General features: G+C 39.3%; 2 protein-coding genes across 2 annotated transcripts; one reads left to right on the top strand and one right to left on the bottom strand.

The window, feature by feature from the left end:
• Positions 1-52: 52 nt before the first annotated feature.
• Positions 53-4877, bottom strand: ubl4a (ubiquitin like 4A). Its single transcript, XM_069138802.1, has 4 exons — positions 4658-4877; positions 2746-2851; positions 2421-2626; positions 53-761 (listed from the first exon to the last, which is right to left on the bottom strand). Exons 1-4 carry the CDS (start codon positions 4703-4705, stop codon positions 654-656), a joined length of 468 nt encoding a protein of 155 aa, XP_068994903.1. The 5' UTR covers positions 4706-4877; the 3' UTR covers positions 53-653.
• An 826-nt stretch (positions 4878-5703) lies between these two features.
• On the top strand, positions 5704-13820 carry prkg1l (protein kinase cGMP-dependent 1, like). Its single transcript, XM_069138801.1, has 20 exons — positions 5704-6057; positions 6773-6965; positions 7047-7170; positions 7327-7493; positions 8072-8185; positions 9694-9799; positions 10023-10086; positions 10316-10393; positions 10595-10689; positions 10868-10933; positions 11061-11138; positions 11218-11314; positions 11428-11567; positions 11661-11750; positions 11943-12084; positions 12177-12340; positions 12754-12876; positions 13143-13205; positions 13299-13365; positions 13455-13820. The coding sequence occupies exons 1-20, from the start codon at positions 6055-6057 to the stop codon at positions 13536-13538; spliced, it is 2058 nt and encodes a 685-aa protein (XP_068994902.1). The 5' UTR covers positions 5704-6054; the 3' UTR covers positions 13539-13820.
• The last annotated feature ends 480 nt before the right edge of the window (positions 13821-14300 follow it).

Here is a 14300-nt window from a genome sequence, read left to right as displayed (position 1 = left end):
CCTTTCACAGGCAACCTTCATACATTAAAACATTAGCACACAACACAAGAAGAAAGATAAACATTTGTTTCCCGTGTTTTAATGTCTGTATATATAAACATGATATTTACAAATCATACAACAGCCATCAGTAAGTTATGTGATAAAACATGAATTACCTTCTCACAGATGGTCAAAAAGAAAACACACCGAGCATCATTCAGCACGATCATTACTAATAAATAACCTCCAGTAAAAGTTAAGTGTCCCCTGGGATTTGTAGCAGCCGGAGATCATGTGAAAACAACAGCATTAATGGATCCCTTTGTATTCAGATATTATGTGATCAGGTCTTGAGTCATCACCGCCACATCATTGACGAGGGGCCAATTCAAAGTGGCTGTGTTTTCTTATCCAAGTCCTTTATACGTGGATAAGAAAGCCCTATTGCTGAGATGATCAACAGTCAGTGTTATCCATGTTCACTCTGCCGCTGATCAGGCACACACCAGGGGCTCTCCGCAAGAAAACTGATTTTGTATTTTTTTTTTTCACAGTCTCACACGCTAAACACTGAATGCATCTCAAAGCACTGTGCACCACTTGAAAATAAAAAAATAAAAAAAAATAAAAATAAAAAACAATCAGAAAAATCAGCTTTAAGCTCAGCATCCTTAGTCCATGTATGAGGTGTCCATACCCTCACCGTCTGGGTGAAGCAGCCTTCCCGCCAAGCGCTCAATGTCATCGAGGCTAAGTTGTCGAAGTGAGCGTTCATAGTCCTTGAAGAAAAAAAAAAGCAGGTTAAAATTATTTGACAGCATTTATTTTAACCATTTTATGTGGAAGAGGGATTTTTTTTTTTTTTTTAAATTTTTTTTTTATATATATACTTTTAATAAAGTGGGGAGGAAAAGAGAAAATACCTTTTCAAAAGTTTAAGTCAAGATCAATGATGACAAATCAGGAAAAATTAACATGTTTGTCGTTTCAAATGCCAACAAGTATTGCAGGAATTGAAGGGATATAAAAAGCAGAGTCACATTAACTCAGCTGTGGAGTGTGTGATACTAATGTTGCATTAACAGGAGACCCTGACAAATTATGCCAAGTGAAAGATGGAGAAAGTTAAACCATAATGAACGTTTTTCACCATTATGAACACCATTGGTAAATTGGGGGCAAATCTCAAGATAACTGATAAGTATTGTAAGTGTTGTGAGATATCACTTCAATACATAATGAACTGTCAACAGACAAAGTGGAAGATAGGTTTCATAAAGTGATTTGTGACCCAGTAATAACATTTTGGAGTTGAAAAGCCAACTAGGTTAAAGCAGAGTGTACGTTTTTAATGTCTATTTTGCAAGTTGTAAAGATAAAAAAAAAAACAGCAACTGAAATTTTGTTAAACTAACTTGAGACTATATTCAATATATATATATATATATATATATATATATATAAAAAATTGCATTTAAACTATGTTTAATCCACCTTTTAAATCGTTCTACTTTTAAATTTCAGCATCACTACAATCCTTAACCAGATAAATTCACATAATCTCCAAAATAATAACTATCATAGGAATGTCCCATCTGTCCATCCATACACAGCATCAGAGATTTTTATAGTTTAGTGGGTTTCTCTGCCAAAAAAAATAAATAATGATTTTAAAATTTACTAGTCATGTAAAATGTTTTCAGTACTGCCTGACAACCTGACAGTTGCCTTAATATCCACAGAAACACAGCGTCATGAAGAAACAAAGTAAGGACTTTATTCTGCATTGAGGATTAATCCAAAGGGTGAAATAGTTGATGAATGACTGATCATGACAGTGCTAACATCAGCAAAGACAGGTCTTGGATAACAAACCGATAGTATAAAGCAGCGATTTTGATCTTCCTCTCCCGCGTAAACTCAATAAGCTGTTTGATATGGACCGTATGAGGAAATGAAACGGCATGTCAGATAGCTCCTTCAGACTCAGCGGGAGGGGAGGATTTGTTGGAAGAAACCTTGCAGAGGAGGTTAGATTGACAGAGTAAGTTCACGCAGTAACTCATTCATATTAAAGGTGAACTCTCTTTCTAAAAATGTCCTTTCAAACCAAGTATAACTCACAGAAGAGTTTTGCTTGAATAGAAGATGGCATTTGAAAAATATTGTCAAATATTCAGATTTAGGAATTTCCAGACATTCCATTATTATCTAGTCCTCACCGCCACATGTTCATTAGTCATCAATAACAGGGCCAAAACTTTTTCAACATGCATTTGATTCTGCACTTAATATTTTCAGCCTCCATGAAAGGCATGAAAACATTATGGTTTTCAGAAAATATCCACATCTACCTGGATGGACAATTAGACCTCGAGCTTTAATCCTATTACACTGCCTTGAAGCAAAGATTTAAAAATCATTGATCATTTCAGTACCTTTATAAGCTGTTCGTGGACTTTTGCCGCATCTGCTGGACTGAAGTGTCTTGCAAGTATAGTGGACACAGTCTGCCACACTCCTTCCTGTGTGCTGCTGCTGCTGGCAGACGTCCCTGAAGCTCCGGTCCTCTCCCCCACAGGACGGATTACCAGATTCAATTTAGCCTCTGGCCCAATGGAGTAATCACTCAGTCTGTGTTCATCTGACAAAAGAAAATATCGTATGCTATCATCAAAAATGTAAAAGTTTGATGCATGTAAGAAAAGAATCGGGGGCTCTCGCAGTTACAGTTATCAAACACTCGACTGTTGGAAAATCTACCTGCCAGCGTTTTCCCTTTGTAGAGCAACCGCTGCTGGTTCGCTGGTATGTTGAGGCGTTCGGACACAAGTTCCTTCACTGTGGAGACCTTTTCATCTTCGGTCACCTGAAGGATCAACAACACGACGATGTAATTACACTCACGATTGAAGTACAAGCAAGTATGAAGAGTGTAATCAATCTGAAAATCTTACATTGCATCAAAATTTACATAAAACCAGCAATGAATGAGGAATTCACAAACACAAGTAACACACACCAACCCTTGGTAATTAAATCTTTAGGACCCCCTTTCACTGAAAACCAAACAGTGACTGTACTGTAACTTACGGTGGTAAACATTTACATTCACCAAAACCACAGTAAACATAATGTATTCTGGGCGGACGCAGGTTTATTTGCAGGGGAGAATTAGGAAAAATTAGCGTGACACCGATTGGTGAGAGTTTAGAGTCACTTCTCTGTTTAAAACAAATTTAGTCCAGTTTCATAAATACTTTCCCATCCGATCCACACATTATTAAATGCTGTCTGCGCGAGGGACCAGTATTGTTCTTTATTTGTTTAATGACACATAACTCCTCAGAACGCAGTAAGTACACTGATCATATTAAAAACAAGAGTGGTCCCTACACTCATGTACTATGCAGATGAAGTTCAGTACTATGACTAAAGGTACCAACACAGGAAAGTAAAAATACTTCATTACAATTAAAAGTCCTGCATGTAAAAACCTACTTAAACACAAGTAGCAGAAAAAAAAAGAAGTACTTATTGAAGTATTAAAGTAACCGTACAGGGTTTGGTCCCTCTGAAAAATATATTATTATACATGACATCGTTATATTATTAGCACTGAAGCATCGGTGTGTAAGCAGCATGTAAGTGCTGGAGGTGGAGTGAGTTTGAAGTACTTTATTAGGGTTTTCTTTAGGTTTCTGGAAGGCTTAGATGCTCTGTGGCCAAAATGGAGGTCGGGTTGGGGAGAAGAAGATGAAACAAAGTTCTGACATACAAACCTACTTTTGGGCAAATCTTGTTTTGTACTTTCTTTCTAATCTCTAAACCTTCATTTTTTTTTTTGGTTAGATATCAGATTTTTATTGAAATTAAACCGCGTGAGAAGTTTAGATGGAAAACCACTAGTTGGTGGAGCTGTTAACAACTCAAGACATCTGAAATGTGACCGATTACATACTGATTTTTGTAAAACATCAGAAGCCAAATAGGCTTGAAACCGCAGACCACTGTGTCAACGTTTCATCTTAAAAGTAACTAAAGTTGTCCAATAAATTAGTAAGAGTGTAAACTACAGTATATATTTTTTTTTTCCTGTGAAGTGGAAGTATGAAGTAGTATCAAAAAGGAAATACTCAGTTAAAATACATTTAAAATGAGTTCAACTCCTGCACAAGTAACGTGTTGGGGAGTTTGTAGTGCGCTGGCCTTCCCCGACACATTTTTTTTTTTTTTCCTCAAATACTGCTCTGTTGACGCATCGGCCTCGTGACTTCCTCTTTCTTCGAGACCCACTAAATAAGGACTTTGAAGAGCTCGCAGTTCGCTGCCGAGTTTGAAAGCGGTAACGCAAAAAGTAGTGAAGAGAAAGGACGGACGGACGGGAGGGGTCGAGCGTGCCTTCCTCACGGACTTGGGCTAGCGGGCTCGTTGAAGTAACTGATAACTTGGAAGAGGACGCGTCTGCATATTTACGCTACACCGCGTGGTGTTTCAACTGCCCGTTTTTTGTTTGTTTGTTTTTTTTTTAGACGAAAGAAACCACATGTACTTAAGATGCATTTAAATGTATTTCATCACGTGACGCGGCTAAACCGCTAGCTGCGATGCAGGCGAGCTAAATGCTTGGATTTAGCATGAGGCAAGCTAACTAGATCGGCGGTGCTCCACTCACCTGGACGCTGCACTCTTTTCCTTGAAGCGGTTTCACTGTGAGGATCATTTTCGAGTACCCCCAAATGAAACGCGACTACGCGAATTTATGTTCAAAGGTTAAATAACAAACAAAACAAAAAATCTACCAGAGTAACGTTACTTTGTTAGTTCGCGGTAGCAACACAGTTTCCTCTCTTCTTAACGGCCCATCTTCTTCTCCTGCCGCTGCCGTCTGCTTGACAAGTGTCAACAGCTGCCACCTACCGGCTGGAGTGTGGAATGGCAGCCTAGGGCAAACACACACACACACACACACACGTTCACCACAAAAACAAAAAAAAAAAAAACACCAACTATGAAATGTCAAATGGTTTTACTGTTCTACTGAGCACACCATAATTTAATGTCAGAGGGAAGATTAACAAAGTTTGAATCTAAAAGGGATAAGGGGCATCATTTTAAAAAAAATAGGTCTATATATTTCAGGGATGTCCCTATTATAACAGCACCAAGGCGTTTTTCTCATCCCCTAAGCCACTATAGCTTCACTCTAAGCATTGTTTTATTAACTTTTAGTGGTTATAATGTTCAGGGCAGGCCGTTTTTTTTTTTTTTTTTTTTTTTTTTTTTTTTTAATAAATAATAAATAATGATAATGGTCCGTAAAAGTGCATAGTTTTTAGTCAAATAACTGCCGACCCACCACCCCCATCGTTAACAGCATCCAAGACTTTTCAGAAACTAGGGAAAGCCTCATATTTATTTATTAGTAGGATTACAAATCTTACAAAAACCCACATTTCAGCTTTGTACAACACAGACAATTTAAATAAAGATGGCTAATATTTTCTGTATCACCTGTCTTTGCATGTTATCACCATAAGTTTCAAAACGTTTTTATTTGGTAGTCACTGTAATTGTACTAATACAATTTAAAACATTTTGCTGCAGAATGCACTTCTTAAATGGCTTGATGGTGTTAAAGTCGCTGCAAAATGCCCAACTATGAACTGTTTGTGCACATGCGGAGAGTTAATAAGCCTGTGATCAATGCACACTGCCAGCCTTTAATCTCTTTCACGTGTCCATTCGGGAGTGAATGATGACTGTTCACTGTTCAGTTTGCCGGATACCCACCTATCCTCAGAAATACCCTAAGGACCCTCTGACCCAGTTGGGATCCAGTCCACGCATTTCTCATGAACACCCTCCCGGTCCGGATGGTCGCCACTGTCTGGGTCATGTGATTGCCTGCCGTCTGTGCCCAGCCCTGTCCAGCCCCGAGCGAGTGAGGCGCATCCTTCACTCGTGCAGTTAAAGAGATGTGCACCTGTCGAACAGACCGTCTGCTGCCAAACCAGGACAGACCAATTCAGGACAAGTGAGACTGACTCCCACAACGCCTCGCAGACTGTAATGGTAAGTGATTGTGTGATGTGAAATACCGGATAGCGATATTATAATTTGTAGGACAGATCGGTGTTGACAAACTGTCTATCGGAAATATAACAGCCTATTAGCGTTGGAGGCTTTTATCACTAAGCCTGAGACGCACATGAAATGTATAGAATGTATTTCTTTATTTTTCTTAATTTTTTTTTTCGTGGGGACTATGATGTGGGACTCAACAGTGAGTTTAAAGAAACATTTTTGGTACAACCATGGCACTTTATTTTCTCAGAATTTTGGTAAGTCTCTTTCATTTTTTTTTTGCATTAAGATGCAGGAGATCTATCTATCTATCTATCTATCTATCTATCTATCTATCTATCTATCTATCTATCTATCTATCTAATCATTAGATAAGTAATTATGCAATTCAAAATATATCAAGGAGTATCAGAAGCATGTGTGTTCTAATCCACTAGAAGCCATCATACCTTATTGACTCCTTCTTAATATTGTTGATATTAATAATATAAATATAGGTAATCACAGGTAGAGATGCAGGTGAATTATAGAAGGACTGTCGACTTTAAAGCGAGATAAAGCTGAAACTCATTGCAACTCCAAATCAGATAGAAATCATACATGTATTGTAGTCGGGCCCACTCTGTATAATGCATTAATACTATGTGCATATTTGTGTGTAGAAAGAGTTGTATTTTTCTCTTCTGTCACCTGGTATTTGCAGATAATGGGCACACTTCGAGACCTCCAGTTTGCCCTGCAACTTAAGATCGAGGAGCTTCGCCAAAGGGACACCCTAATAGATGAGTTAGAGCTGGAGCTGGACACGAAGGATGAACTTATTCGGAGGTTGCAGGAGGAACTGGATCGCTACAGAACCACCGTCTCCCTCCCAGGACCCTCAGCAGCCAGTGCAGGTACAGAATATGGTCCTTTCACGTGTCATGTTTTAAAGCACCAGCACAAAGCCTTGGCAATCTTACTTGTTTTTCCTGTAGCAAACTCAGCTCATATTGAGGACAACCAGAGAACCAAGAGGAAGACAGTCATTTCCGAGCCCTTCAGTCTGGACCCTGTGACTCTTGCCTTGGTTTCACAGATAAACTGCGACAAAAGCCAGGAGTAAGAGCACACAGTGTTCCCTCACTCCCACCTGTTCTCAATATCAATAAATACTCTCATTTATTCTCAAACAGTGTAGCCTATGACACTGCATTCAACGTGTTCAATAACTTGACCTTACATTATATATAAGTATCCTAACCTTCATGTCCTCAGGACTCAGAGGCTGATTCAGGCAGCGTTTTTGAAAAGTGATTTGTTGAAGAACCTTGATGAAGGAGACCTGAGAGCCATTGTGGCCTGTATGTATCGCACCACCATCAATCAAGGCTGCTATGTCATTCAGGAGGGGACCATCGGGGCTCAGGCTTATGTTTTAGAAGGTAAATCATTTTTGCTCTTACCATTGCTAACATGAATCATTCTTGAGGATTTCCTTGAGATGACAGGTGCTTAAGAGCAGCCTGATGAAATGATTTGTTTTTATCATATCTCTATATTTAAATGTTCTTACTGCTGGATCATGCGTCGAGATGAGATAACCTGACACCGCTCGTAAGCACAGTAATGTGACCGTGACCGTCGCATATTTGAGCAGGGTAAAAAAAGGAGACACTTTGGGGAGCAACAAGTGACCTACATTGAGGTTTTGTTTTGAAATGTCACCTTGAGCCTGAGGAGACAGGAGAAGAGAGGTTCTGCTTTGCCCTGGTGGTGAAGTCTATCAGTCCTGAGAAATCTTGCACGCATTTGTAAAATGGCAGCTGAAAGAAAGCGACTGCTTCCTGATTTCCTCTTGTCATTTAAACCAGTGACATGATTGCCTTGCTATCGTTTGTACAGTCCAGACAGAGGAAGGTTCGTGATAGTCTCTCTACATTATCTGGCACAAAAATACATGCACACAACACTTCTATATGTACATGCTGTATTTCTTCACTGACTTTATGTTTATTAACAGAGGGGAGGCTGGATATGACAAAAGACAGATTGAAGCTGCTCACAGTTGAGCCAGAAGACATGTTTGGAGAGCTGGGGCTCCTCTACAACTGTCCGCACACCTTCTCCGTCTCAGGTATCAAAGCATTGTGTTAGCTTCTTGGTTCTCTGATTGCATGCAGATATTAGTGGAGCGCTGTCAACCTGAAACACTGGTGGAGTTTCGTTGTGATTAATTTTGATTTGATGGGCATATAAATAATTCTTGTTCAGAGAATTTCTTAAGGGATTTCAGGCAGTGGTCTTAGACAGAAGATGTCTGTTGAATTTAATATCAAAGACCTTTTGAGATCTTAGACAACAGCGCAGCTTCACATGGTTTTTCTCAGAGACGTGGGGAATTTAAAACATTTTCTGCAGCTTTCTGAGTGCCACATCTCCGATTCAGCATGCATTAACCAAACTTTCACAAACATTTACAAATAATATTTTAGGAAGCTGTCTGAAATTAATGACCCCTGCATTACAACCTTTTATATATACATTTCTGGTTACATTTTTTTTTTTTTTAATATTCCTAATAAAATAGAAAGTGTGCTTACATTTCCTTCTAGCATCTGATCCAGGAGTCCAGTGGGAAAACTTTCTCGGCTGTCGCAACAAGCATCTGCCCTGGTTTCACAAATAAATAGGCTGTGAAAATGGCCAGGATCAGTCTAAATTGAAAAATCTGTTTATTTACCTTGTTTGGTCCCTAAGCATCTCATTCCCTTTCCATACTGCTTTCTTTATCTTGCGACCAATCAGAATTTCCAATTTACGGCGCTCCACTCTGCTCATGCTGGCAGTCTGCTGTCCTTTGTTCCATGTCCATTTCTGTCAGCCCCTCCCTTTGGATCTGTTTAGAGCCCACTGTGTTTATTTCCTTCCTGACCTGAAATTACTTTTTTTTTTTTGTTGTTCATGTGGCCATCTGAGCCCATCAATAAGGCTTTTGCTTGTGTGTTCTCTTTCATTCTGCCACTGATAAGGGAGCAGGTGAAAACAGGCTGTCATCATCAGGGCATGGAGGTTCAGCGTGAGAAAGGATATGCTGGAGGAAATGTCAGAAAATCCTCCACAGAAACCAACATTTTAATTTTCAGAAATATCTGGCAGAGCAGATGGAAATAAAAAGAGATGGCTGTAATATAACGTGGAAACCTTTGGGGTATATCCAAACAGGGGAATTGACATATCATGGCTGCACCATGTTATCAGATGCTGGATCTAATTAGACTGTGTAGAGTAGATCTTTACAGTTTGTCGGAAGCTTCAGTGAACCAATCAATATGGGTCATTATTAATACAACACCCTCTTTCAAGCTCTATCATAAAGAAAATGAGTAATTATGGCTCAGGAAATAAAATTAGATTTATATTAAATGCCCTCTATGAGAAAAATAAGCATCTGATTTTGTCCCACAAGATAAGAATTTCTAATGTGGCGTGTTTTACTGTCTGCTCTTTATGCTGTGCTCTGAACTGTACGCCCACATCCATCACAGACAACAAGTGCCTTTGAGACGCTTGACAGTGTTTTCGCCTGAGTTCCAGTGTCACTGACCTTTATCATGTCCTCCTCCTCCCTCTTTTGATTGGCAGCACAAATGGACAGTAAGCTGTGGGTTATTGACCGCAAGAGCTACCAGACCGTACTCATGCAAAGTGGTCTCAACCGCCTCTCTCATTCAGTGGAGCTCCTTAACAGGTGAGCATCACACTGATGCTCCGGGAGAGCATTTTTTTAATTCTAGCAATATAATTTGTTTTTCAGTCATCACAATGCTGTATTTTGGCCTTTAACTCGGAGCACAATGTCAACATTCTTATGATATATTTCTGAATGTGCTCACACATCCGCGAACTGCGGAAAAAATGACATGTAACTCATTTTAAACCTGCCATTGTGCGGGATATCTTCCTGTGTGCAGCCTTCCCTTCCTGCAGTCATTGCCAGAGGATGTCATCATGAAAATGTGTGATCTCATGGAGGAGGTACAGATTAAGTTCTTAAAATGTGAAGCACAATGTTGTGTAACCAGCACTGATTCTTCAAACAGAATCCAGCCAATAGATTATGTGTGCAGACAGAGGGACCAACATGACTGTTTACACTTTTGTTTTTCAAAGAGTGCAACGATAGCTTCAGAATTAATCCTACCTTGTTTATAGAGCTGTTTTTTTAATTCTCTTTTCAAATTATTTCCTGCTGTTCGCTCCACAGACACATTACACTGACGGTGACTTCATCATTCGACAGGGGGCCACAGGAGACACCTTTTATATCATTAGCAAAGGCCAGGTAAAGTTTTATGATCGCCACCTGCTGAACAAATGAAACGAGGCTTTCAGAGAAAAAAAACCAACTTAGATTTGTGGAGAACAAAATGTCAGAGCAGCATAAGAAATTACATTATAATGGTGATAATTGACTTAGGCACTTTTCTGCATTGCTTGGCACCATTACCTCTTTTTCATTACCTCTGTCTTTTGGATTTTCCAGGCGAAAGTGATAGAAAAGAAGCCAGGCCATGAAGAGCAGGCAGTCGTCTCCAAGCTCTCTGAGGGACAGTGGTTTGGAGAAAAAACTCTGTGGGGGTGAGAAGGAAATAAGATACGATCAGAGAAAATGAAACACAGGGTTCAGCAGCTTGATAAGTTAAAAAAAAAAAAAGTGTTATTTACATCAGCATGATTTTCTCTTTTTATTTATATATTTCATGTTTTGCACTGATCACTTTATGATGTTTTATGATTCATTCTTGACTGTCTGAAGAGAGGACATTCGAACTGTGAATGTGATGGCTGCTGGAGAAGTTACATGCCTGGTAATAGACAGAGAGTAAGTTCTATAATTAACTGCACTGAAACTGTAACTGATTCAGTTTCTACACAGAACTCTAATTTGATCATAAATGTTTGTGCTTGTGCAGAAATCTGGTACATTTTCACATGTTTCTGTCTTTCAGGACCTTCAAAGACATTCTTGATGGGTCTGTATTTGACTGTCATCAAGAGTTGCAGCGAAGCAATGAAGCTGCATTTGAGTGAGAAGAATTACAACTCTGTTTTATTTGTACCTGTACAAAACACAAAATGGCTCATTCCTGTTCTCCCTGTGAGCAGGTCAGACATGGATCCTGGCCTCCTCGTTTCTTCCACCTTAAGTGATTTTCAGATCATTTGCTCCCTTGGAGTTGGGGAGTTTGGTCACGTCGACCTGGTAAGGCTGGATCTTATAGCAGCTCACACACAATGCCACACATCCTCTGTGCTGCTGCCTCATTGATATTCCATGCTTCTATAATATAATGTTTTGATTTGCCCGTATGTCAGGTGCAACTAAAGAGCAACATCAAGTGTCTTTTTGCCATGAGGGTCCTTACGAAGAAGCTGATCCTCAACGACGGTCAACGAGAGCACGTCCTGAGAGAAGGCCGCATCCTGACAGAGGCCCGATGTCCATTCATAGTCAGGTGTCTCTCATGCAGCTGTTATCTGATTAGGACTGTCTTGGTGACATGATTATAAGATATCTAACATGCCTAACATATTTGTATTGATCCCAGGCTGCATAAAACCTTTAGAGATGCAGAGCGGCTCTATATTTTGGCAGAAGCTTGTCTTGGTGGGGATTTATACAGTCTACTCAAAGAAAAGTACGTATTTTTGGACGAAAGGAAATTAATGTTCAAGGGCACCTTTTGTCATTGTTCTTGAAAAATATTTATAGGCCCACTGTGTTTAGCCAAGTTTCATCACATTTTAAGACTGGCCAGGCTCGGATGTCTTACATCTGTCTGCACCATTTTCTGTGATGATTTAATCAACACTTCTCACTGCTGTTTCAGAGGATATTTGGACGAATGCAGCACCAGGTTCTACACAGCTTGTGTTGTTGAGGCCTTGACCTTTCTTCACCGTCAAGATGTCATCTATAGAGACGTCAAGCCTGAAAATGTTGTTCTGGATGAGCGTGGTTACGCCAAACTGGTACTACTGTTGATTACAAGCTCAAGTCCTCATTCTGTCAATCGAGTTTCTCCAGAGGTCACAGTAAATGTATTGATGTCTGCCTCTCGTAGATTGGCTCCAGATGTCTCAAGAAGGTTGAGGTGGGTAAGAAAACCTGGACTTTCTGTGGTACACTGGACTACATGGCACCTGAGATCATCTTGAACAAAGGCCACAGTCTATCTGCAGACTTCTGGTCACTGGGTGTTTTTGTGTTTGAACTTCTGAGTGGTGGGTAAGCTTTTACAAATGCGTGCAGATTTTAAAGCTCATTTCTTAATTAGATATTCATAATCATTTGTCTATATATTAATTTATTCTTTATTAATTAAGATGCTTATGTAAAGTCAAATGTGGTAGAATACCCTTTAAACCTCCTTGTGCAACTTCTTTAATAAGGGACTTGCACAAGGATGTTGTATAGCGATCGTTTGCGTTCATGTTTGGCCTCTTGTCAGACGTTTTGTTTTGTCTCGCTATAAAAGCCGGGTGAGATCTGTGCCTCCTTTGAGAGACTAAAATTAATATAATATTTGGCATCAGCAGGCTTCAAGTGTTTAATGTGTGTTTTTTAGCTAAGAGTTACAGGCAGCTTTTCCATAACACTAGATTGAAGCTGTCTTGATAGCCTCGTGTTTTCCTCTTCAGGCTCCCATTCAGCGGCTCTGACCCGATGACGACTCTCACAGCAGCCGTTCGTGGCATCGATCACATTGACTTTCCAAATACCATCAGCAAAAGTGCCTCCAGTCTCATAAAGAGACTGTGCAGGTGTGAATATGACCCACTAAACACACTGAAACACAATGGAAAGCTAATGACAGATTTTTTTTCACAAAGAAATTCACCCACCATTTATGTGTTGTTACATATTTTCCCTCTTCCAGCCTCAAAACACATAAATGTATAGGGAAAAAAAAAACTGTGGGTGTATCTGCTACAACCTGTGCTGTGATGTCACCTCTTGAAGGAAAGATTCTGATCATGAATTCATTGTTTATTTATCGGTGTGTTCTTGTTTGCTTTCCATCACCAAGGAGCAATCCCTCGGAGAGACTGGGCTGTCAGAGAAACAGGGCCAAGGACATCCAGAAGCACAAGTAAGACGATGGATATATTACACTGATGAAACACATGCAGGCCTGAGCTTGGAAACATGGTGTTGTAAGTAATGATACTTTGTCTTTATTCAGATGGTTTGAAGGATTCAGCTGGGACGGTCTTTGTACAAGAACTTTAACCCCACCGGTTATTCCCAAAGTAAGCCATGTTCAGTTTTCTGAAAGCTCTTGTTGAAATGAGTTGATCTGCTTTACATGTTTGAGTGATTTTTTTTTTTTCCCTTTCAGGTAGAGCGCCCTTTGGAAAGCAGCACATGTCATTTTTATAATGAGGACTCAGTGGAGCTGTGCACGAACTGGGAGGATTTCTGATGGATGTCTGTGAACTGGACACAAAATATTCATCATTATCAGGTTTAGTTTTCATGAACAATTCACTGCCATCAGTCTTGCTGCCATCAAGAATTAATTATATTTTCAGATAAAAAAAATAATTGTTTACCGCATTATCAGTAACTGCACATTTTGTTTGATAAATCACAAACCATGCTGCCTACTGACCGTTTTTTGTTTTTAATGTAAAATCTTTGTAGAGTTACAACAACAAGAGTTCAGTGATGTTACTGCAGTCAAATGTAAGTCAATAAAAAAATATCTTGCATCGCACTGTCTTTACTTTCCTCTTAAATCTAAAATCACTCTCACTTTGAGATTCACTTTTTGGGGGGGATTGTGTAATCTGGTACTATTTGATCTCCCTTGAATGCGTGAATGTAATTAAGAAGTGACGTCAGTGTTGGCGCTGTCTTGCAGAGGAACGTCAAGGTTCAGAAAGAAAGATACACAAAGGAAGTTGTATGATTTTAACTTCAAAATAAAGTAATTCAACAAATACAAAAAATGTCAATGAAACAAAACATTGCAATCTGCTAAAAACAGTGTGGATTGACCTTGATCAGAAGAGAAGGTGACACACTTTCTAATAGTAAACGGGAAAGAAGACCTGCCAAAGGAGGACTATGTTTTCTTATTTCCTGTTTTAGTATAATATTGGAATACATTTAACTGAATAAAGATATGCTTTTTTTTTTTTTTTTTTTTTAATTGTCTGCCAAAGTGAAGTTCTCTTTTTTT

Source organism: Embiotoca jacksoni, unplaced genomic scaffold (genome assembly GCF_022577435.1).
Source record: "Embiotoca jacksoni isolate LCO1_2020_lvr unplaced genomic scaffold, fEmbJac1.0.p SCAF_8, whole genome shotgun sequence".
In the NCBI taxonomy this organism is placed as follows: domain Eukaryota; kingdom Metazoa; phylum Chordata; class Actinopteri; family Embiotocidae; genus Embiotoca; species Embiotoca jacksoni.
The sequence above is the reverse complement of the archived record's forward strand: the minus strand, read 5'-3'. Positions and strand labels throughout refer to the sequence as shown.